Genomic DNA, 25,750 nt, shown 5'->3' with positions numbered 1-25,750 from the left:
TTGGCAGCTCCCACAGAAAACATTTGTTTATTTTAAAAAATGGATATTTCAGTGTTGAATATACCAAGCATAGTAAATGTTGAACTATTCTCTTTTTAGATGGAACAAAAACTTGAGTATGCCCTTTTAATGACTGAATCTTAGCAGGAGATAGAGCTCACTGATATGGTATTGAAATAAGTAAGCCAGTATTAAGAGCTTAGCTGCTTTTGTATACTGTACTTTACAAATCTGAAATATCACTAGTTACGTGTAGGAAAAGGCTATGTGGGTTTTTTGTTTTGTTTTGTAATGAAAGCTGACATTATTTGTTAACAATAAAACCTGGAAATGGTTAATTTAGAAAATGTATATTTTTTAAAACCAAGTAACCAATCGCTCTGTATTTAGCAATCCTTGTAATGTGCATCATTTATAATCTTTAGTAGGAAGCCAAGATTGTGATTCTTCCCTAAAAATGCCATAACACTACCAGGTGTTAATAAATTATCAGCTGCAAAAACCTGCATCAGAGCTGGAATAAAAGGCCATAAGGTATTGGCTTTTTCTTTGACTTTGTACTTTTCTTTTGCATATTTGAACTAACCCTCATAGGATATTTGTCTCTGTTTTCATATTGCTGGTGTTGTACATGAGAAGACTTCTTAAAAAGAAAGTTGAATTCCTTTCAGAATAATGTCCTTCAAGTAACTTTATATACCTTTGTATGTGCATTTTCAATGTGCCAAGTTTTGCAACAATTTTTGTTTTCATTTCTATTCATTTAAGTAAAGTACTTCATTAGTGCTAAGTTAAACCTTTCAGCAGTTTAACTGTGTGCTTGTTGGAGCACTTGCTAGAATATTTCCACTACTTAACCACAAAGATTGCATACAAAGCTTTGTAAACTCAAGTACCACAATTTGCCTCTCTAAAGTTGAACATTTTCTAAAGAAAGATTCCAGTAAATATGCAGACACCATTCACGTAAATCCGAGTAGCCGCTTCACTTAGAACATACTCAGAGTGACAGATCTTAAGTACAAGTTAGCACATCAAAATCTAGTTTTGTTATTATTGCTATAGTTAGTTTTAGTTTCTTTCATGTAATTAACAAGAGTCCATGAGCTAGTGACGTATGGGATATACATTCCTACCAGGAGGGGCAAAGTTTCCCAAACCTTAAAATGCCTATAAATACACCCCTCACCACACCCACAAATCAGTTTTTACAAACTTTGCCTCCAAGGGAGGTGGTGAAGTAAGTTTGTGCTAGATTCTACGTTGATATGCGCTCCGCAGCAAGTTGGAGCCCGGTTTTCCTCTCAGCGTGCAGTGAATGTCAGAGGGATGTGAGGAGAGTATTGCCTATTGAATGCAGTGATCTCCTTCTACGGGGTCTATTTCATAAGGTTCTCTGTTATCGGTCGTAGAGATTCATCTCTTACCTCCCTTTTCAGATCGACGATATACTCTTATATTTACCATTTCCTCTACTGATTCTCGTTTCAGTACTGGTTTGGCTTTCTACAAACATGTAGATGAGTGTCCTGGGGTAAGTAAGTCTTATTTTCTGTGACACTCTAAGCTATGGTTGGGCACTTTATTTATAAAGTTCTAAATATATGTATTCAAACATTTATTTGCCTTGACTCAGAATGTTCAACTTTTCCTTATTTCCAGACAGTCAGTTTCATATTTGGGATTATGCTTTAAATTATCATATTTTGTCTTACCTCAAAAATTTGACTTTTTTCCCTGTGGGCTGTTAGGCTCGCGGGGGCTGAAAATGCTTCATTTTATTGCGTCATTTTTGGCGCGGATTTTTTTGGCGCAAAAATTCATTTCCGTTTCCGGCGTCATACGTGTCGCCGGAAGTTGCGTCATTTTTTGACGTTATTTTGCGCCAAAAATGTCGGCGTTCCGGATGTGGCGTCATTTTTGGCGCCAAAAGCATTTAGGCGCCAAATAATGTGGGCGTCTTATTTGGCGCCAAAAAATATGGGCGTCGCTTTTGTCTCCACATTATTTCAGTCTCATTTTCATTTGCTTCTGGTTGCTAGAAGCTTGATGTTTGGCATTTTTTTCCCATTCCTGAAACTGTCTTATAAGGAATTTGATTTTTTTTTTGCTTTATATGTTGTTTTTTCTCTTACATATTGCAAGATGTCTCACGTTGCATCTGAGCCAGAAGATACTACAGGAAAACCACTGCCTGCTGGATCTACCAAAGCTAAGTGTATCTGCTGTAAACTTTTGGTAGCTATTTCTCCAGCTGTTGTTTGTATTAATTGTCATGACAAACTTGTTAAAGCAGATAATATTTCCTTTAGTGATGTACCATTGCCTGTTGCAGTTCCCTCAACATCTAAGGTGCAGAATGTTCCTGATAACATAAGAGATTTTGTTTCTGAATCCATAAAGAAGGCTTTGTCTGTTATTTCTCCTTCTAGTAAACGTAAAAAGTCTTTTAAATCTTCTCTCTCTACAGATGAATTTTTAAATGAACACCATCATTCTGATTCTTTGGACTCTTCTAGTTCAGAGGATTCTGTCTCAGAGATTGATGCTGATAAATCTTCATATTTATTTAAGATGGAATTTATTCGCTCTTTACTTAAAGAAGTACTAATTGCTTTAGAAATAGAGGATTCTAGTCCTCTTGATACTAATTCTATACGTTTGGATAAGGTTTTTAAAGCTCCTGCGGTTTTTCCAGAAGTCTTTCCTGTTCCTAATGCTATTTCTGCAGTAATTGCTAAGGAATGGGATAAATTGGGTAATTCATTTACTCCTTCTAAACGTTTTAAGCAATTATATCCTGTTCCGCCTGACAGGTTAGAATTTTGGGACAAAATCCCTAAAGTTGATGGGGCTATTTCTACCCTTGCTAAACGTACTACCATTCCTACGTCAGATGGTACCTCGTTTAAGGATCCTTTAGATAGAAAAATTGAATCTTTTCTAAGAAAAGCTTATCTATGTTCAGGTAATCTTCTTAGACCTGCTATATCATTGGCTGATGTTGCTGCAGCTTCAACTTTTTGGTTGGAAACTCTAGCGCAACAAGTAACGAATCGTGATTCTCATGATATTATTATTCTTCTCCAGCATGCTAATAATTTCATCTGTGATGCCATTTTTGATATTATTAGAGTTGATGTTAGATTTATGTCTCTGGCTATCTTAGCCAGAAGAGCTTTATGGCTTAAGACTTGGAATGCTGATATGGCTTCTAAATCAACTCTACTTTCCATTTCTTTCCAGGGAAACAAATTATTTGGTTCTCAGTTGGATTCTATTATTTCAACTGTTACTGGTGGGAAAGGAACTTTTTTACCACAGGATAAAAAATCTAAAGGTAAAAACAGGGCTAACAATCGTTTTCGTTCCTTTCGTTTCAACAAAGAACAAAAGCCTGATCCTTCGTCCTCAGGAGCAGTTTCAGTTTGGAAACCATCTCCAGTCTGGAATAAATCCAAGCCTGCTAGAAAGGCAAAGCCTGCTTCTAAGTTCACATGAAAGTACGGCCCTCATTCCAGTTCAGCTGGTAGGGGGCAGGTTACGTTTTTTCAAAGAAATTTGGATCAAATCTGTTCACAATCTTTGGATTCAGAACATTGTTTCAGAAGGGTACAGAATTGGTTTCAAGATGAGACCTCCTGCAAAGAGATTTTTTCTTTCCCATGTCCCAGTAAATCCAGTGAAAGCTCAAGCATTTCTGAATTGTGTTTCAGATCTAGAGTTGGCTGGAGTAATTATGCCAGTTCCAGTTCCGGAACAGGGGATGGGGTTTTATTCAAATCTCTTCATTGTACCAAAGAAGGAGAATTCCTTCAGACCAGTTCTGGATCTAAAATTATTGAATCGTTATGTAAGGATACCAACGTTCAAGATGGTAACTGTAAGGACTATATTGCCTTTTGTTCAGCAAGGGAATTATATGTCCACAATAGATTTACAGGATGCATATCTGCATATTCCGATTCATCCAGATCATTATCAGTTCCTGAGATTCTCTTTTCTAGACAAGCATTACCAATTTGTGGCTCTACCGTTTGGCCTTGCTACAGCTCCAAGAATTTTCACAAAGATTCTCGGTGCCCTTCTGTCTGTAATCAGAGAACAGGGTATTGTGGTATTTCCTTATTTGGACGATATCTTGGTACTTGCTCCATCTTTACATTTAGCAGAGTCTCATACGAATCGACTTGTGTTGTTTCTTCAAGATCATGGTTGGAGGATCAATTTACCAAAAAGTTCTTTGATTCCTCAAACAAGGGTAACCTTTCTGGGTTTCCAGATAGATTCAGTGTCCATGACTCTGTCTTTAACAGACAAGAGACGTCTAAAATTGATTACAGCTTGTCGAAACCTTCAGTCACAATCATTCCCTTCGGTAGCCTTATGCATGGAAATTCTAGGTCTTATGACTGCTGCATCGGACGCGATCCCCTTTGCTCGTTTTCACATGCGACCTCTTCAGCTCTGTATGCTGAACCAATGGTGCAGGGATTACACGAAGATATCTCAATTAATATCTTTAAAACCGATTGTTCGACACTCTCTAACGTGGTGGACAAATCACCATCGTTTAATTCAGGGGGCTTCTTTTGTTCTTCCGACCTGGACTGTAATTTCAACAGATGCAAGTCTCACAGGTTGGGGAGCTGTGTGGGGATCTCTGACGGCACAAGGAGTTTGGGAATCTCAGGAGGTGAGATTACCGATCAATATTTTGGAACTCCGTGCAATTTTCAGAGCTCTTCAGTTTTGGCCTCTTCTGAAGAGAGAATCGTTCATTTGTTTTCAGACAGACAATGTCACAACTGTGGCATACATCAATCATCAAGGAGGGACTCACAGTCCTCTGGCTATGAAAGAAGTATCTCGAATTTTGGTTTGGGCGGAATCCAGCTCCTGTCTAATCTCTGCGGTTCATATCCCAGGTGTAGACAATTGGGAAGCGGATTATCTCAGTCGCCAAACGTTGCATCCGGGCGAATGGTCTCTTCACCCAGAGGTATTTCTTCAGATTGTTCAATTGTGGGGGCTCCCAGAGATAGATCTGATGGCCTCTCATCTAAACAAGAAACTTCCCAGGTATCTGTCCAGATCCCGGGATCCTCAGGCGGAGGCAGTGGATGCATTATCACTTCCTTGGAAGTATCATCCTGCCTATATCTTTCCGCCTCTAGTTCTTCTTCCAAGAGTAATCTCCAAGATTCTGAGGGAATGCTCGTTTGTTCTGCTAATAGCTCCGGCATGGCCTCACAGGTTTTGGTATGCGGATCTTATCCGGATGGCATCTTGCCAGCCATGGACTCTTCCGTTAAGACCAGACCTTCTGTCACAAGGTCCTTTTTTCCATCCGGATCTGAAATCCTTAAATTTAAAGGTATGGAGATTGAACGCTTGATTCTTGGTCATAGAGGTTTCTCTGACTCCGTGATTAATACTATGTTACAGGCTCGTAAATCTGTATCTCGAGAGATATATTATAGAGTCTGGAAGACTTATATTTCATGGTGTCTTTCTCATCATTTTTCTTGGCATTCTTTTAGAATACCGAGAATTTTACAATTTCTTCAGGATGGTTTGGATAAGGGTTTGTCCGCAAGTTCTTTGAAAGGACAAATCTCTGCTCTTTCTGTTCTTTTTCACAGAAAGATTGCTATTCTTCCTGATATTCATTGTTTTGTACAAGCTTTGGTTCGTATAAAACCTGTCATTAAGTCAATTTCTCCTCCTTGGAGTTTGAATTTGGTTCTGGGAGCTCTTCAAGCTCCTCCGTTTGAACCTATGCATTCATTGGACATTAAATTACTTTCTTGGAAAGTTTTGTTCCTTTTGGCCATCTCTTCTGCTAGAAGAGTTTCTGAATTATCTGCTCTTTCGTGTGAGTCTCCTTTTCTGATTTTTCATCAGGATAAGGCGGTGTTGCGAACTTCTTTTGAATTTTTACCTAAAGTTGTGAATTCCAACAACATTAGTAGAGAAATTGTGGTTCCTTCATTATGTCCTAATCCTAAGAATTCTAAGGAGAAATCATTGCATTCTTTGGATGTTGTTAGAGCTTTGAAATATTATGTTGAAGCTACGAAATCTTTCCGTAAGACTTCTAGTCTATTTGTTATCTTTTCCGGTTCTAGGAAAGGCCAGAAAGCTTCTGCCATTTCTTTGGCATCTTGGTTGAAATCTTTAATTCATCTTGCCTATGTTGAGTCGGGTAAAACTCCGCCTCAAAGAATTACAGCTCATTCTACTAGGTCAGTATCTACTTCCTGGGCGTTTAGGAATGAAGCTTCGGTTGACCAGATCTGCAAAGCAGCAACTTGGTCTTCTTTGCATACTTTTACTAAATTCTACCATTTTGATGTATTTTCTTCTTCTGAAGCAGTTTTTGGTAGAAAAGTTCTTCAGGCAGCGGTTTCAGTTTGAATCTTCTGCTTATGTTTTTTGTTAAACTTTATTTTGGGTGTGGATTATTTTCAGCAGGAATTGGCTGTCTTTATTTTATCCCTCCCTCTCTAGTGACTCTTGTGTGGAAAGATCCACATCTTGGGTAGTCATTATCCCATACGTCACTAGCTCATGGACTCTTGTTAATTACATGAAAGAAAACATAATTTATGTAAGAACTTACCTGATAAATTCATTTCTTTCATATTAACAAGAGTCCATGAGGCCCACCCTTTTTTGTGGTGGTTATGATTTTTTTGTATAAAGCACAATTATTCCAATTCCTTATTTTATATGCTTCGCACTTTTTCTTATCACCCCACTTCTTGGCTATTCGTTAAACTGATTTGTGGGTGTGGTGAGGGGTGTATTTATAGGCATTTTAAGGTTTGGGAAACTTTGCCCCTCCTGGTAGGAATGTATATCCCATACGTCACTAGCTCATGGACTCTTGTTAATATGAAAGAAATGAATTTATCAGGTAAGTTCTTACATAAATTATGTTTTTTTATAGTTTGAAGTCCTTCCCAAAATAACTAGAAAAAAATATTAAAAGTCCCTAAACAAAAATTATAACATTAATTTCTCTTATACTCATTGATGTCATGTATTATGAACTTTGCAGTATATAGGCTGGAGCCACCTTTAAAAGATGTGTAATCTCAAAGATGTCTTCACAGTGCCTCTCCTTTTTGACTGGCTTAGTATTGGTTTCACGCAGCTAGGTTATGTGATGTGACCCTGCATTAGTGGTCCTGCAAAGGTCATATCACATCACCTCCAATAGCATTGTTGCATCTCACAATGTACGGGCTTCGCTAATGGAATGTGCTGATTCCATTGTTGTTTATCCACTGTGCAATTGAGGAGTCTTCCTTGGTGGAGCAGAAATGGTGTGTGGAATGATTGTGTGAATCTGCATTTGTGTTAATTGCTGTCTTATATCTTGGTGCATTCACCAAGGCGACCTGTCCCTCTGCAACAGCCCTGGCTGGCACACATCAGTTTGTGTGTTCTTTGTCATATGTGTCATGTCTGAGATATATGAGTTAGGTCTTCCTACTATTTCCCTAGCTAAGCTTTGTGCTGGGGTGTACATGATCCAAATGTCACAAAGCAATCCCTCTTTAGCTATAACTTATTCCAAATGCATTGATGTCTCAGATTTTATTCAGAATCAGGAGAGACCAAAGTCCAATATAGTTTTCCTGCTTTGGCCCTGGATGCTCACTTACCTGTTATTCAAACAAGTGACAGAAAAAAAACACCTTTAATCATTCCTTTGTTTGTGGTCGTCTGGCATCAAGACCCCCAGTCTTTCATCCCACACCTAGTAGAGTAGACAAGGTTGCAGCAGCTCCCGTCATCAAAACTGCTTTTGTATTCTCAAATTAAATACAGTTTGAATTGTAGATCTACACATGTAATATACCATTTGACCTTTAGGGGGTGCAAGATTCAATATACAGTATAGGCAAGACCAAGAGAACCCTAAAAGATAGGGCATTGGAGCATATAAGGGACATTGAGGATCCTGATGTTTTCACATCAGTTGCAACACATTTTAAAAATGAGCATTGTGGAGATCCCACTTTGGCCGTTTTTCAAGCAATATATCATGTACCTTTTTCAAAGAGAGGTGGGGACAAAGAGTATGCCCTCAGTAAAAAAGAGGTAAAATTGATATTTTTCCATAACACTAGGTCCCCGTTAGGTCTAAAAATGGAGGCTAATGTTAATCTGTTTGTGTAAACTTTTATAGATACTCGATTTGACAATAAAATAAATTAAAAAAAAAAGAAAATTAGGGTGACCTCTGTAGAAAATCTTCCTGAGAGAGTTCTGGGAATTACTCTTTAATATTATTATGTTTACATTTATAGAACAGTATTGTCTAACGTTATAACTACTTGTTTAACTGGATTAGCATACCTCCGTTATTTATAGATTAACACTGTGATGTTTCCGTAATTTTTGTATGTGCAGTCTAGTGTCTAATACAGGGTTAATTATAACATGTATGACTTTAATTATTTATAGCCCTTAAATAGACTGTAGGCAAACTAACTTCCTTAGCAGTGATCAAGTGCGGTAGTCCCGCATGAATCGCTTATGCTGTTTTCCTGATCATTTCATGCTTTTGAATGATCAGTGTATATCTGTTACCTGAATTTTTTGCTTTTATTGTACACTCTTTTGAATAAACAGTGATATTTGGTTGTATTTGCTACAGGGGATTATTTCCAGTGCAGCCGGATCTCTTGTTGGTACTTTGGCTAGGAGAGGCTCCTGCCTGGTCCTTTAAGTATCTCATGTATACATTTCACCTCGTATTTATTACACATTGTGTGCTACAGACTTGTCTACTATGTAAAATCTAATCAGAGGCTGCTGTTGGGGTTTCCAGCCATTTTAATGGGACAGTAAACGCCTTGATATTTTTTAACTCAAATGTTTAGTTATGCATAATGAAATAACTTTGCTATATATTTTTATTATTTATTTTGCCCCTTTTCATTTAATTAAGATCTTGAAATTTGAAAATGTCTAATACTCGGAACTTGAAATGCACCTTGCAGACTTCTCAGGGTTAATCCTGCTACATATCTGACTCTGGCTTTATCAGATAACAACTGCAAAATAATTAATTTTATACTAACTTTATGACAGTGGCTAGCCTTGTTGTCCAAATAAGGCAAATGGTGGGCGGAGTTTTGCTTTTGAAAAATAATTGCAGTAAAAAGGATTTTAATTTGTTTTTTAAAAGTTAAGACTTGGCTGATATGTTATTCTAAAACAACACAATGATGATGTCTTGTAATAACAATTTGTTTACTGTCCCTTTAAAGGGACACTGAACCCATTTTTTTCCTTCTTTTGTGATTCAGATAGAGCATGCAATTTTAAGCAACTTTCTAATTTAGTCCTATTATCAATTTTTCTTCGTTCTCTTGCTATCTTCATTTGAAAAAGAAGGCATCTAAGCTAAGGAGCCAGACAATTTTTGGTTCAGTACCCTGGATAGCACTTGTTTATTGGTGGGTGAATTTATCCACCAAACAGCAAGAACAACCCAGGTTGTTCACCAAAAATGGGCCGGTATCTAAACTTACATTCTTGCTTTTCAAATAAAGATACCAAGAGAATGAAGAACATTTTGATAATAGGAGTTAATTAGAAAGTTGCTTAAAATTTCATGCTCTATCTGAATCCCGAAAGAAAATATGTGGGTTCAATGTCCCTTTAAGTATCAATATACTACTGGGCACAAGCAGAGAGTAACTTCTTGCTACAGTAGTTGTCAGAGGCCCAGTCCTACATTTTGTTTAGATAAGATTGCACACACTATGAAATCTGGTTGCTGATGGTGTCATGTAGGACTTAGGACACCTGATTTAATCTAATAATAAAAAACTGGTGTAAAAACACAAACATTACAAGAGCTGGACACTTTTCTTTTGGTTATCTGGCAATGAATACTTAGTGGCAGACTCTTGCACAGCCAGCAATAAACTCCACCAGTCAGCCCAGCCTGTTTCTACAGAAATATTTAAATGATCTTTTTTGTTTTTTTGAAACTTGCTTCATCACATAGAGTGTGAAATTGATTTTCTGCTGGCAGCACCTGTTCTGTCTAAGGTTTATTCAGGGTTAGGGAGTCCTCACCAGTCGTCTTGTACCATTTGAGGACCTCACTGCCATGAAACTGCACACCACAAACTTAATGACAATAGGTTACCAAGGCTTCAAAGACCATGGTGTGACCTCGGCATGCTTCACATTCCTTTCTGCTGTGTTAGTGTTGGGAACCATCTCCCAGGAGGCAAAGAACATGCTAGGGGCGCGATATAAATCTACATGTTAGGTGGCCTGCCCTGTTTTAGGAGAAGGAAAGAGATTATGAGGACAATAAAACAAAGATGGATTCATTGTCATAATAAAGAGATATGATACTGTAACTACTCTTTCTGCTGGTGAGATGAATGAAGCATGTTCAGAAAACAATATAAAATAACCCTTCTCTTACTACACAATAGTACTCTATCAGTCACTGCAGATATCTGAGAGGTTCTGTTTACTAGCCCACAGCTATTGCTCCTGTAGGCTTTGCGGATATTTGGTTACAGATCACAATTGCAACTATAAGTAAAAATTCTGTACTTGCTGGTTTTATGTATTTTCTGTAATTGTAAGGCCTTAAGGAAATAACAGCTCTATGGGTAAAGTATATCATTTGATGTAGCCTTTCATTTAGAGCCAATAGACAGTCTTAATTACAACATCCCACAAGAAACTGTTAAAGATGCCAGAACAGTATTGCCAGAGGAAAACAATTGCCACATTTGCAACTACATTAAGATTCTGCAGCTTAATCCATGGAAAAAGATTGACTTGTGTTTTGGTACTTTAAAGGTTTATTGCATATACTATTCTGATTGAATAAGTAATCTTCCAAAGCTCCTTTAAAAACACATGAAAACCATTTTTTTTATTTCATGATTCAGATAGAGCATATGGTTTTTAACAACTTCTAATTTACTTCTTCTTATTATTATTATTGGTTATTTGTAGAGTGCCAACAGATTCCACAGCGCTACTATCCTCTAATTTGTTTTGTTCTTTTTTATCCTTTGTTGGAAAGGATACCTAGGTAGGTTTAGGAGCTTCTGATTGGTGGCTGCATATATATGCCTCATCTTATTGGCTCACTCGATTATGTTCTGGTAGCTCCCAGTAGTGCATTGCTGCTTCTTAAACAAAGGATACCAAGGGAATTAAGCAAATTACATAATAGAAGTAAATTGGAAAGTTGTTTAACATTCTATGCTCTTTCTGAATTTTGGGTTTCATGTCCCTTTAAGGATTGTTGGTTCACTTGTAGCATTATAAAGAATTAGGGTAATTTATTGATTAGTTATGCAAGAACATGGCAACGCTCCTACAATTTTACATCTGGCATATAACTTTCTGAGCGCTTCTGCTTGTGGGTTCCTATAAAAAATTAATTTCCTGACTTCTAAGTTTCAAATGAATTTGCCAATCGCCTCTTCCTCTAATGTCCTGATATGTTTAGTCCTTATCTATACATCTGTAACTACTTCACTGTTAGTTACAACCAGAAGGTTTGCAACAAATACATTACTATAACAATATTGTACTAAAATGTTATTTGTTGAAACAATTTAGTCAAGAAAAATATAACCAAACATATATAATAAACCGACAACATAAAGATATAAATACGAGTGTCAAAAGAAAATACCTTCATTTTCTAATATAAATTTCCTTACAAGTTAACATTATTAGATCCAGTTTTGGAGAAGGATGTATGAAGAGTCCCACTGAATTATTAGTACTCTATGTACAGAGCAAGATACATTTAAAAAGTGTATAGTCCAACATAGAGTTTTATCTGTAAATGCATTACGCTATTGTAAGATCAAGCAGAAGACATACGTGTTCTTAAAAAAAAAAAATGCAGCTGACATTGTAGACAATTTCTTTTTCATTTAAAAAGGCACTGGTTGGCCTTGGTAAAATGTACAGTGCTAAACAATTTAACAAAATTCCTTATAATGTTTTTATCTCCTTATCAGTTGTTTTACTGTACATTGGATTTGTAAGGTGTAGTGTGTTCATACTGTACTGTGGTTATGGTAGTATATTAGTACTCATGCTATATTTCACAAACTTATGCTCACATCTAGCTGAAAGGGCCAAATAAATGTAAAAATTGTGCTTGTCTCATGCTCTCTAAAGAGGGGGGAGAAGAAAGTCTATGTTTATAACCTTGCTTTTATTTTGCTTTTTTTGGCAACTCTAGGGAGCGTGGAACAAGCACAATTTTTACACTAAACCAAGAGGTTTTAAAAGTCCATTTAACATAGAGTGTCATAAATCAACTGTATAGTATGAAAGTCAGACATGGCCATCTCTTGGACCCTGGTACACTTATTAAAATAACTTTATTTGACAATACATATGTAACTAAGGTTAATGATTAAAGTGATTTTTTTATTTAACTAACCTCTAGCCCAATTTGCTCTGCTAACTCTATCTGCAGGCCTCTGATATTTTTTTTTATCAGAAAATGCTGATGGTGGTTATAAATAAATAGACATTTCTGAATGATTTCTAAAGTTATCATTCTTCATGTTAAAAATTAGAAATATGTACTAGTGAATAACTCACACTAAAACTTTTAAATGAGCTTTGTATCCATAAAATTGTAAGTAATTAACCCCTTAATGACCAGAACACTTTTCCATTTGTTGACCGTTTGGGACCAGGGCTATTTTTACATTTCTGCTGTGTTTGTGTTTAGCTGTAATTTTCCTCTTACTCATTTACTGTACCCACACATATTATATACCGTTTTTCTCGCCATTAAAAGGACTTTCTGAAATTTTTTTATAAAATATGATGAAAAAATTGAAAAAAAAAAACACTTTTTCTAACTTTGATCTCCAAAACCATGATAAATATTTTCTAAATTTTGTCCTGAGTTTAGAAATACCCATGTTTACATGCTCTTAGCTTTTTTTGCAAGTTATAGAGCAATGAGTACAAGTAGCACTTCGCTATTTACAATTTTTTTCTCTCTCCAAAATTAGTGATAGTTACATTGGAACACTGATATCTGTCAGGAATCCCTGAATAACTCTTGACATGTACATATATTTGTTTTTAGTAGACAACCCAAAGTATTGATCTAGGCCAATTTTGGTATATTTCATGCCACCATTTCACTGCCAAATGCGATCAAATAAAAAAAAAATCGTTTTTCTTCAAACTTTTTCACAAACTTTAGGTTTCTCACTGAAATTATTTACAAGCAGCTTGTGCAATTATGGCACAAATGGTTGTAAATGCTTCTCTAGGATCCCTTTTGTTCAGAAATAGCAGACATATATGGCTTTGGCATTGCTTTTTGGTAATTAGAAGGCCACTAAATGCCGCTGCGCACCACACTTGTATTATGCCCAGCAGACGTAAGGCACGTCCTTGGTCACTGACTGACACCCCATGTAGGACGTGCCTGGCACATCCTCGGTTGTTAAGGGGTTAAAGGGACATGAAACCCAAAAGTTTTCTTTTTTGATTCAGATAGAGCATACAGTTTTAAACAACTTTCTAATTCACTTATATTGTCTAATTTGCTTCATTCACTTTGTATCCTTTGTTGAAGGAACAGCAATGCACATGATGAGCCAATACCATGAGACATATATATGCAGCCACCTATCAGCTGCTCCTGTGCCTACCTAGGCATTCTTTTCAACAAAGAATACCAAAAGAACAAAACTTTTTAAATAGCAAAGGAATCGAAAGATTGTTTAAAATTGCATTATCTATTAATTTTTTTTTTTTGATAAGGCATATGTTAGAGCAGTGCTTTCCAAACTGTGTGTCGTGACACATTAGTGTGTTGGCGGCAGTGTGTAGGTGTGTCCCTGCTTCAGCACACATTTTTTTTAAATTTAAAATTCTTTTTACAATTTTTTTTTTTTTGGTTTTCGACTTTCCGCCTGCCTGCCTGCCTGCCTTTTACGCATAACTCGTGATTGATACCTAGTGGGCCACAGGTCATCTTGACCTATTGGCGCAGCTTAGCGGGAACTGAAACTATTCCCATAGGCGGCACATTGGCTCCTGACTGCACGTGTAGTCTCCTCAATCGGCTTGTGACTGCACGTGTAGTCAGTGAGTGGGACAGCAGTGTGTTTGCAGCGCGGGCAGTAGTCAGACGGATTCGCAGAGCTCTGCGGGCAGCAGCTTAAACGCTGAGCTGAAGTCGAAGTGGGTTTTTTTGCAGCTAGCTCCCAGTAGTGCATTGCTGTTCCTGCTCGTGAAGCTTAAAAATGCTTGATGATGAAATGCGAGTGTCTTCTCATACATCCCATTAAAATAGTAAGTAACTATTGGTGTTAAAGTTTTTTTTAATTCTTGCACATACTTACATACTGTTACTTGTAAATACATTTTGTTATTATATAATTTATGTATGTGTCCGTATCTCTTAAAACAAGATAGTTTAACCTCCTGTTTGCTAGTTCAACTCAATTACTGTGTCGTAATTGATGTAGGTCTAAAAAGTGTGTCACCAACATGAAAAGTTTGGAAAGCTCTGTGTTAGAATGTAGCTTGGTGTGGTATTTGTTCTGTATGAATCTATTACTGTGAAAAGATACCTCTACTGCTAGTACACACTGTGTTCTAAGGAATCCTGTTGCTCAGTTTAAAGGGGCATGAAAGTCAAAATGATTGTTTCATGATTCAGATAGAGCATGTAATTTCAGGAAATTTTCAAAGTATTTTTATTATATACTTTACTTTGTTCTTTTGGTATCCTTTGTTGAAAAGCATATGTATGTGCTTAGCTAGCTCCCAAAATTGCTTTAGTGCTGCTGAGCTGAGTTTAGCTCATTTGAAGGGGTTACAAGTGCAATACATAGTGCAATAAATAGTGCAATAATGATATACACTTATGTTATTTTTTTTTCTCACTCTGATGTCCCTTTAAATAAATATAAAAAAGTATTTGTATCCTTTTAAATGGTTTGTATCTGCATTTACTGCATTGGGAAATATTCTGTGTACACAACGTTTTAGAAGTATTTAAAACTAGCATTATGTTAGCAAAAATCAGTATTTTCTTGTATTTCACTTGCCAGGCTCATACCCTTTGAGCAGTGTCTTGAGTATGTTTATCTTATCTTGAATGTAAGATAGAGAGGTGCAGCTGTTTAGTGGAAGCATTTATCCATGTAAATGAGGCAGGTATAGTAATTATTATACTGCACCTTCAGTGTTCTCCACAGATGGGTGGGAATCATGTAATACTTTGCAATATTATAACATTTTTGTTGTTTACATAAATATTTACATACAAAGTACCAATTAATTGCATAATTTAACATAAATTGATTTACTGATATGTGCAAGAAACATTGAGAACATTTATTATTAGCCAAATGTAGCTTAATATTGCCTTAAAGGGACACAGAACCCATTTTTTTTTCTTTGTGATTCAGATAGAACATGCCATTTTAAACAACTATCTAATTTACTTCTATTATCAAATTTTCTTCATTCTCTTGGTATCTTTATTTGAAAAGCAAGAATGTAAGTTTAGATGCCGGCCCATTTTTGGTGAACAACCTGGGTTGTTCTTGTTGATTGGTGGAAAAATTCACCCACCAATAAACAAGTGCTGTTCAGGGTTCTAAACCAAAAATTGGCTGGCTCCTTAGCTTAGATTCCTTCTTTTTCAAAAAAAGATAGCAAGAGAATGAAGAAAAATTGATAATAGGAGTAAATTAGAAAGTTGCTTAAAATTGTATGCTCTATCTGAATCACGAAAGAAAAATTTGGGTTCCGTGTCCCTTTAAGTTTTAGCCAGGTGCCCATTAAATAGACCATGCAGAGAACACTGCGTATTCATTTTCTATTGCTTGCTAATGTGTGCAGTATCATAGGATAAGGCACTGTTTAGCACTGTGGAATCTGTTGGCGCTCTACAAATAACCGATAATAATTGGTGCATTTGGTTCTTCGCCATACATCAGCGTACAGTAGTACAGGCTAATTGATTTTATTGATTTTATTGATTTTCTGAATGTCAAACTGACACACTATATATATATATATATATATATATACACATACACACACTGTATAGTCCAGTATCCGGTGATGCTAATGCCCTACCTGTGTAACAGATAGACAGACGCAGCAGCCTTGAACAGCAGCACCCTGGAATTGTTACAGAAAACTCATTGCATATAAAGGCACATTGATCATTTTGGTGCTGTTTGTTTACATTCTCTGTTCTCCTATATACAAGTAATAGTGCAATAATAATATGGCCTCACATTAAAACTTATACCAATGAACTGGCACTTTTACACAGCTTTGCTATTTACTTCTGTTATCCATTTTGCTTTGTTGTTTAGATATCTTTTGCTGAAGAGCATACTTGGGTAGGCTCAGTAGCAGAAATGCATCACTTGGAACTAGCTGCTGATTGGTCGTTGGACGTATGTCTTTTGTCATTAGCTCACCTGATGTGTTCAGCTACCTCCCAGTAGTGCTTTGCTGCTGCTTCTTCAACAAAGGATACAAAGGGAATTAAGCAAATTTGTTAAGTTAATGGGAAAGATGTTTAAAATTGTATGCTCTATCTGAATCATGAAAAAAACTTTTTGGGTTTCTTATCCCTTTAATGTACAGAGCCTGCACACACTACATGTGCAGTACTCACCGTGTCAGTGTGTGTCGGTATAGGCTGTAACGCAAGCATTTAAGCCTGAACACACAAACTGTAATACCGGCGCTATGAAAATCCCACACAAAAAGTCATTTTTTTAGTGAGGAATGGACATTGCGTTACAGGCTAAAATGCTTGCGGTATAGCTATACCGACACAACTCGTAATTTGCATTCTTGGCCATTCCAGCGTAATGGCCATTTTTTCAGCGTTAAAAACAGTAACGCAAAACTCATAATCTAACTGTATGTGAGCTTGGGGTGAGCTGTCTCTAAGGCTCAGTGCGTCTTTGGTGTGCTGTGAACTGAGTGTTTTGTTTGTGTGCCTGTTCTTTTAGGACTGTGTGCACATGGTGTGAGCTGTGCCTTTAAGACACTGTACATTGTGTGTGAACTGCTGTACCTTTTAAGACTGAGTGGTTTGCGCTAACCATTTAAAGCTGTTTTCTGTGTGTGCCAGTGCCTGTCCCTTTAATACTTTGCTTGTGATAATATCTGTTCCTTTAAGTCTGGCTGGGTGTGCTTTAAAGGGATACTAACCCCACATTTTTTTTTTCATGATTCAGATAGAGCATGCAATTTTACTCCTATTATCAATTTTTCTTTGTTCTCATGTTATCTTGATTTGAAAAAGCAGTAATAAAAGGTTAGGAGCCGGCCCATTTTTTAGATCAGCACCTTGGTAGAGCTGCTGATTGGTTTGCTACATTTAGCCACAAATCAGCAAGTGCTACCCATGTGCTGAACAAAAAATGGTCTGGCTCTAAAGCTTACAGTACTCTTTTTTCAAATCAAGATAGCATGAGAACAAAGAAAAATTGATAATAGGAGTAAATTAGAAAGGTGCTTAAAATCTCATGCTCTATCTGAATCATGAAAGAAAAAAAAAATGGGTTTAGTATCCCTTTAAGGCTCTGTGTGTAGTGTGTGTCTGTTCTTGTAAGTATGTGTGTGAGTGGTTTGATCTGTTCCTTTAAGGATGTGTATGTGCCTGTATGTGTTTGTTCATACTGTACTCTGCCTCAAACACTGTGTGGTGGGATCTGTCCCTTTTAAGACTGCATTTTGTGCATGTGCATTTAGAATTGGCAGGGGCCCTTGAACTCTGTGCATAATGCATAGAGATAAAGATGTGTAATAACATGTATGACACAATGTATGGATTTGAGTGGGCAGAGCTCATGTCTAAGAGCTGTCAGGGGAGAACAGGTCTTTAACACCCCAGAGCATGTCTGTCCTTTTATTCCTAGAGTTCCCATACACTGCAGTATTGTGGGTAGCCCCCATTTGAATCCCAGTATGAGTTTGTTCAAGTAAAATAATGCCGTGTGGCACAGAAAATATTTTAGAACGCTAAATTCAAGCAATTATTTTGAGGGTAGAAATTATTTTCATTGTGTATTAGAGATTTGGGAGGGGTTAAGGGTTAAACACAGATGCCCCCGGGCAGGCGGATAGTAGGTTTGTGTCCCTCCATCCCTCCCCAGCTCCGCCTCCAGCTCTGTGCTGTGCTAACAGGCTTACTGAGTGCTCATATAATTGATGTGTGGGCTGTGTAGTCAGAGCTCGAATCCAGACTGTACTATTGAGTTGCTCAAAACAGGGGGAGCGGTAATCCGATCTGTAGTCTGTAAGGTTGTGAAACAGATTGGCTTTTGACAGGGAATCCCCCTCTGATTCTCTTGTCTGGTAGTCTATCCCAAGTGTCTGTCCCTGGAGGTGTTGTCAGTGTGTTCTGGGAGGCAGTGAGCCGCCTGCTCTGGTGCTGTGAGGCGAAAGCATCCTGCTTACCTACTCTATCCTGACGTGCCCGAGCATGTCCACACGAGTCTCCGTGACATACCTAGCTGGAAAGGGGACCTATTATACAGCAAGCAGCAGGCACATTACCCGGTCATCCAGGATCATCTGAGCAGGGATATAATACATATATATTCACGTACACCGGCAATCATGGGGTTCTACGGCACTTTAAAAATGATTTTTTACAAAGTAAGTACTGAATTTTGCCATCCTCTCAGTATTGGGGTGCCATCATCACCAGAAATGGCCGCAGACGCCCTGTTTGTTGATTTTCCTAAGAAAAGTCTGCATTGAACCTGATGAAGATATAATGAGGATGCAGATTAAGATGGGGAGCTGTGTTTGTATTATAAACATACAACCTCTACGGCTCCTGGCATTGCAGATGGCATTTCAGTTTTTAAGCAGACACATACACCGCAGTGAGCTTTTTAAACAGGACTGGTTGAACATGTATAATACATTTTAGATTATCTGTTCACCGATTGGGTTTGCCAGACATTTCTGAAATTAAGGGAACCTGCAGATCATCTGTAATAAGTTTGTAATTGTATGTGGTACTGTACCTCTAGGCATTAAAAAAAAAAATATGATTATGGTATAATAAATGCTTCTGTAGGTTTGCAGCAGTGTAAACTTCCAACATGGGAGTGCTTGTCATGCTATTTGTCTACAAGTCTGGTAAGATTCTTGGCAAGGTTAAAATAACGCAGTGCCTGAATCTATCAGAAGCTGCAGTTCTAGCCTCCAGGGCTGTGAGCTCTACATTGTATAGATTAGCATCTTTTAACCAAACTAATGCTAGAACTATGCGTTGTGACCAATCTTAGCTATTTAGTAAATGAATAGGACAGAGCAGATTGATTTTCACAATGCATATAACTGAAATAAATGCCAAAAAATAGATGCAGTACAAATCATGGATCTTCTAGGACTGTATAAGAGGAATAATTCAAGACACAGGTCCCAAAAATGGCAATATTAAGTTATTTCAGTAACATTGTATGGAATATGGTTGCTTTTAGAACATAAATCTACACGCAGTACAATAGTGGTATACCTAAGTGCATTGCTAACTACTGCATTCCTTCATTGGTTATCAGATCTCATTTTCTGTGACTCCCAGGTTCCAAATCTCAGTATTAAAGGAATCAGTCCCTATTGTAGCTCACCTTTAACCCCTTACCTGCCATAGAGGGATATAACATATTGCGTAGCAGTGCGTTGTAGAACAGCCAGATTGTTGTTCACTGCACTTCTCATATTTGAATGGGACTGATCTATATCCTATTTTGAGTCTTTTGTAATTCAGGAACCAAAATGTTTTTGGCACATACTGAAGAAAATCCACAGTGTTTATTTGATATAAGGCAATACAAGTGACATTACATTTCCTTAATTTTTTTTTTTTTAATTATTCACTTAGCGTAATGATTTCAAAGTTTCAGTTCTCAGGGTTTGTAAACCCCATCCTTCGTATGATGGAAGCATGTTGATGAATGTTAATTTTACATATAATATGATACAGAGCTATATGTTAGTAATTCAAGAAACCACTGTGATTCCTACTAATATATGAAGGATATCATCATAATAAATCTGTAATAACCCTGGTATGTCTTTAAATAGTATTTGAAAAATGACTTGTTATTTTTGGTAAGTTGATGTCTGCATAATGTCAATAATACTATTTGTTTCTTGATAAAATATGTATGTGCAAATACAGCATTTGCTCCAACTATATAATGTAAAATACTGTTGCCTTGGGTATTCAGTGTCTATGTATCTCAGCATATTGTGATAACAGGGACCGTCTGGATACCTCCCTTAACAGTCACAGAGCATCTTTGCTATCCAGATCATTTGTACAGGGTGATTTATATGTCTGGTACAATAAATATGAATTTTGCTCCAATCTCCCAGTATTCAGCTCTCTTTCCTCCATACCTTAATCGTCTTGCCTATTTTTTGAAATCCTCCCATTTCTGCTGTATGTAAAAAAAAAAATGTCACTCGTTTCTGTACTGACTGAGAAACAATGATTGTTTTAACAGTCTAATGAAAACTGACATACACGCTGAAGCATTTTACTTTTTGTGGTTCCTTGGTGTTACCCTGAATAGGTGTGTGCATGTGTGTCAGTGCCTTGATATAAATGTTTGTGTGCTTATTCATAGTGCTTGCACAGTAAAGCAGGAAACCTATCCCAGAGGCTAGCATTTGTACTGAGTAACCTTTTCATTGCCTAAATATTTGGCCAGATTAAAATGAGTGCTGTTGCTCTGTGTTTGTAAAGCATAACTTAGTTTCCATGTAAAAAGGATTGCTTGTTGGAAAAGCATTTTTAAGCTTCAGCGTTCACAGCAGTTTAGTGATCATTCATTATAGGAGGGCATGTTAATATAAACGCAGGGCAGGTCATTATTTTTCAAAACTCATTCAGTCTGCAAATTCTCAATTGCTCCAAAGAAATTAAACCAGCAAAGCTTGTAAATCAACACATATTAAATCTGCATTAATATAGTCTTGAATGTTAATCACATTTAAAGAACTGGAGACCAAGTCAATATTTTTTTGGAAACTTACACAAATTTCCAGGGCTGAATAAAATGTTGACTCTTAAGTAGTTCACTCTGCAAATCAACAGTTTGTCACATTTGTTAATAAGTACAATTATTTCATAATTACCCAGAACAAAAAAATAAATAAAAATATTGTTACATTTCTAATTTTACAGAAATATTTTTACTGGCGATGTTTATTTGTGTGTATGATATATCAACATCCTAATAGTGTATTTCAGGACATTAGCAATTTTTTTTTCCACAGCACAATATTATTCGTTTTGATCATATTTCACACTGTGTTATATTAAAGCAGCATTTTGGATTGTCATCAATGTAGCATGCAATATCAGATAAATAGTGCTAACTGAATATGTATACTTGTTGTTATTTGTACCTTGGATATATAACTTATTATTGAATGCTTCATTGTTATAAAATTGGCCGTCACATAATTGTAAATATTCAATATTTTGCTTGTATAAAATTGAATAGTGTACACATAATCATCTAATAGTGTTCTGGATACTGATTAAAACATTACGGAGCATTATCCTATTTTATTTTCTCAGGTAATCAAAGTTTCTCATCAGACACACTGTTTTATGCTTTGTTTCTTTTTTATTTCCAGATGAAGAGAAAGTTGGACCACGGATCCGAGGTCCGTTCTTTCTCTTTGGGAAAGAAACCCTGCAAAGGCTCAGAGTATACAAGGTAATTAAATTCAATAATAGCTCCTTTGGTAATGACTGGAGTTTACATCCTGTCTCGCCAGCTGCTGAGCTTCTTCTCTAATTTGAACACAGCTTTGCTTTCAATACTGTTCCAGAGGGTAGATTTTTAGTTTTGAATAACAGCAAATTAATTGGTGACTGCTGAAAATCAAAAGTTTTTCAAGATTAGAGTGTAGTTAGTACTGCTGAGGAATACTGCCGCATCCAATGTTCTCCATTTGCAAAGATCTACTTGTGAGCACTGGAACAAATGAGCGTTGTGCTTGGGAACTATCTATCCCTGCACTATTAATCTTTTCAGCACTGAAATATGTTATGATTCATCTGCAATACCAGACAGGAGGAATAGCATTTGAAAAGGGAAACCGTTGTAATCTTTCTGATTTATTCTTTTTTACTTTCAAGATTTACAGATTATTATTTTTTTGCAGTGTCTTTCACATGAAGAAATTGTTATGTGGGCCTCAGTTCAAGAGCAACACATAACCAATTACTAATTTACTGGCCCTCAAGCAGTGTGTGCCAGTGTTTGTATGCATAATATATAAAGTGTGTGTGTGTGTGTGTAAACGTTAACTATAGTTTTCCAGTCCTGGGAGGAAATATACAGACTTAATTTCTTACATAATCTTTGCATTTCCTTATTGTGTGTGTTTACATAGTTTTTATCTGTGATTACGTGATCTGCATACAAAATAAATGCTTTAAAAGTATTTAATATTATGCTTTTGTTAGCACAATTTGCATTAGTTTGCAGCCTAGGAAGATACCCCTTAAAAAGCCCTTTGAGTTTGTCTTACTCTCCTTAGCTGTGGTGAGGGGCAGATATAAAAGAACCTCTGCCCTGATTAAATAAACACTTTGTACAATGTTATATTTACAAATCTGGATCATGCAGGGTGTCCTTCAAGTTTCTCTAGGATAGTGTAAAGAAACCACACTTTTTAGAGTTAAAGGGACAGTCTACTCCAGAATTGTCATTGTTTAAAAATAGATGATCCCTTTATTACTCATTCCCCAGTTTTGCATAACCAACACTGTTATATTAATATACATTTTACCTATAAGCCTCTGCAAACTGCCCATTATCTCAATACTTTTGACAGACTTGCATTTTACCCAATCAGTGCTGGCTAATAAAAAACTCCACGATAGTGAGCACAATTTTACATATATGACACACATGTACTAGCCCTGTCTAGCTGTGGAAAAACTGTCGAAATGCACTGAGATAAGAGGCGGCCATCAAGGCCTTAGAAGTTAGCATATGAGCCTACCTAGGTTTCACTTTCAACAAAGAATACCAAGAGAACAAAGCAAATTTGATGAAGTAAATAGGAAAGTTGTTTAAAATTTCATTCCCTATTTGAATCATGAAAGTTTAATTTTGGCTAGACTGTCCCATTAAATAACAACAAAAGAAGGGGAAAAATAATGATTAAGTGTATCTTTTGAAACCATAAATAATTATAATTAACATTTTACAGGGAACTATAGGGATATTTCACAAAGTAAAAAGGGGGTTGTGGTGTAACAGCTGTTGATGACTTTTGGTAATAACGATTATTATTCTATGCTGTTGGACAGCCTGTCTTACATCACATTTAGATATTTATTTGCCTCTTTTAAATTACAATAAAATGTGCTGTACCTAACCAGGCACATATTTTACAAACGCTGAAGTGAAACACAAGGTCCTTACAAAAACTGTAAAAAAAAACAAAACAAAAAAACAATAATATTGCCACTAATGTGAAGCACCTTTCTGAATGAACGTTGAATGTACATCTTGGATACATTTTGCCCTATGAATTTTTGTCTGCCATTACCACCTCATACAATAGGTCTTTACAGTCACACTTAAAGGGACAGTCTACATCAGAATTTGTATTGTTTAAAAAGATAGATAATCCCTTAATTACCCATTCCCTAGTTTTGCATAACCAACACAGTTATATTAATATCTAAGCCTCTGCAGACTGCCCCCTTATTTCAGTTCTTTTGACCGACTTGCATTTTAGCCAATCAGTGCTGACTTATAAATTAGCATATGAGCCTACCTAGGTGTAGCTTTCAACTAAGAACTAAGAGAGCAAAGCAACATTGATGATAAAAGTAAATGGCAAAGTTGTTTACAATTACATGCCCTGTCTGACTCATGAAAGTTAAATTTTGTCTAGACTGTCCCTTTAAATGGATACTGTAGAGTAATTTTCTTCTTTAATAGGGTCCCTGTGATTTTTTTTATACTAACTTCAGTTTATTATATGTATTGGAGATTGTACCTGTAAGTTTATTCTTGTACCTAGTATTGGACCTTGTGTATAAAGAGCTTGAGATAATGTGAGCAGTTCTGCTCTTCTGAATTGGCATGCTGTTTAGAACAATGGGTTGTGGTTTCAGTGAGCAAAACCGGTTATTTCAAATTAAAAAAAATATATATAAAGCAGCAGTTTCCAATACATTTGAGACTATGCAGGTAGGAAAACAAATAGTTTGAAATACAGTTTCTACAGTACAGTGTCTCTTTAATCACGTCAGTTTGAAATTTGTATGACCTAGGAAAGTTCCCTTTAGTGCTAAGCTCTTGCTTGTTAAAATCATTTAACAAAATGTTACAGGGTCTGCTGATAATAATTGACACTTATCTTTATTAATAGACAAACTTTAAAACGTTTGCCAGATTCAGATTTTTTCTCTACACACTTAAGCCTGAAGTAATTGTTCCCCTTAGCAGTTTGCTTTGGGTTTCAGTATTTCTTTTATATTAAGTGCTGCATCATTTTTCAGTGTGAAGCTTATTTATGAGCATACAAGGATGTGACCACTTGATTCCCCCAGAGGAGCAATCAGTCTAGCATAATTCATTAAAGCTTTCACACTAAGTTTAAACCACAAGTCTTTTTTTATGAATCTTAGTAGACCCAGGAGTATTTCTGTTTTCTGAAAGGTGGAGAAACACAAGGCTATTATAGTAATGAAAGCTTCAAGCAGGGAAATAATGTCACAAGAGATTCCCTTCCCTGCCCTAAGAGCTTCCACTTGTAATCACTAGGAAATTACAGGTCAAAGGGGACTGATGTTGCTATGAGAGCTGAAAAGCTCTTAATGATGTAACAACATGATGATGGTGTAATGAAATTTGTGCCCAATATACAAGTCTCCTTTTTTATCACATGCAGCCAATTTCCCTACTTCAAGTGTCCGTTATTGTTGTATTTAATCCATATATAAGCATATAACATATATACAAGTATTTGAAGCATTTTTTTCTTCATTGTGTCTACAAGAGGACATTTTAATATGTATTACTACTTGTTTTTTATGCTTATGGGACATATCCCTGTCCACCAATAAAGATGAGTTCTCATTATCAGCCAGTGAATAATCTTTTACTATTGATGAATTGTGCACTCACATAAAATAAACATACAAAGATTTAAATTTCATTAAAGGAATATGAAACTCAAACATTTTCTTTTGTGATTCAGACAGAGCATACCATTTTATTAAACGTTTTCAATTTGCTTGTGTTTATCCAATTTCTTTATTCCCATGATATTCTGGGTTGAAGAGATACCTAGGTAGGCATCTGGAACACTACATGGCAGGACATAGTGCTCTTGCAAAACTGCTGTCATATAGTACTTCAGAAATGGGTAATCTCCTAAGCTTACATTCCTGCTTTTCAACAAAAAATACCAAGAGAACCGAGAAAGGTTAAAAAGAAAAGTAAATTAGAAAGATGTTTAAAGTTGCATGGTCTATCTGAATCATGAAATACAAATTTTGGGTTTCATATCCCTTTCAACTTTTTCAAACAAAATATTTAAAAATGCTAAATAGACAATGAATCACCTTGATATTGTGATAAAATGTTTGCTTATATGTTGTAAGAATTAAACTTTACTACATAGTTTCATTATTTATTTTGTCCCT

General features: G+C 36.3%; 1 protein-coding gene across 3 annotated transcripts in view; it reads left to right on the top strand.

The window, feature by feature from the left end:
• FBXW7 (F-box and WD repeat domain containing 7) overlaps positions 1–25,750 on the top strand; it is a 557,745-nt gene that overhangs the window by 443,383 nt on the left and 88,612 nt on the right. For 2 of the 3 annotated variants that reach the window (XM_053703740.1, XM_053703741.1), the window contains one exon: positions 21,709–21,791. In XM_053703740.1, coding sequence (XP_053559715.1) covers positions 21,709–21,791 — 83 coding nt within the window. Of the gene's footprint in view, positions 1–18,455; positions 18,703–21,708; positions 21,792–25,750 lie in introns of those variants that run through there. The other variant, XM_053703742.1, reaches the window with a different exon arrangement.

This window comes from Bombina bombina, chromosome 2, assembly GCF_027579735.1.
Source record: "Bombina bombina isolate aBomBom1 chromosome 2, aBomBom1.pri, whole genome shotgun sequence".
NCBI lineage: Eukaryota > Metazoa > Chordata > Amphibia > Anura > Bombinatoridae > Bombina > Bombina bombina.
Note: the sequence above shows the minus strand (reverse complement) of the source record. Positions and strands in the feature narration are given on the sequence as shown.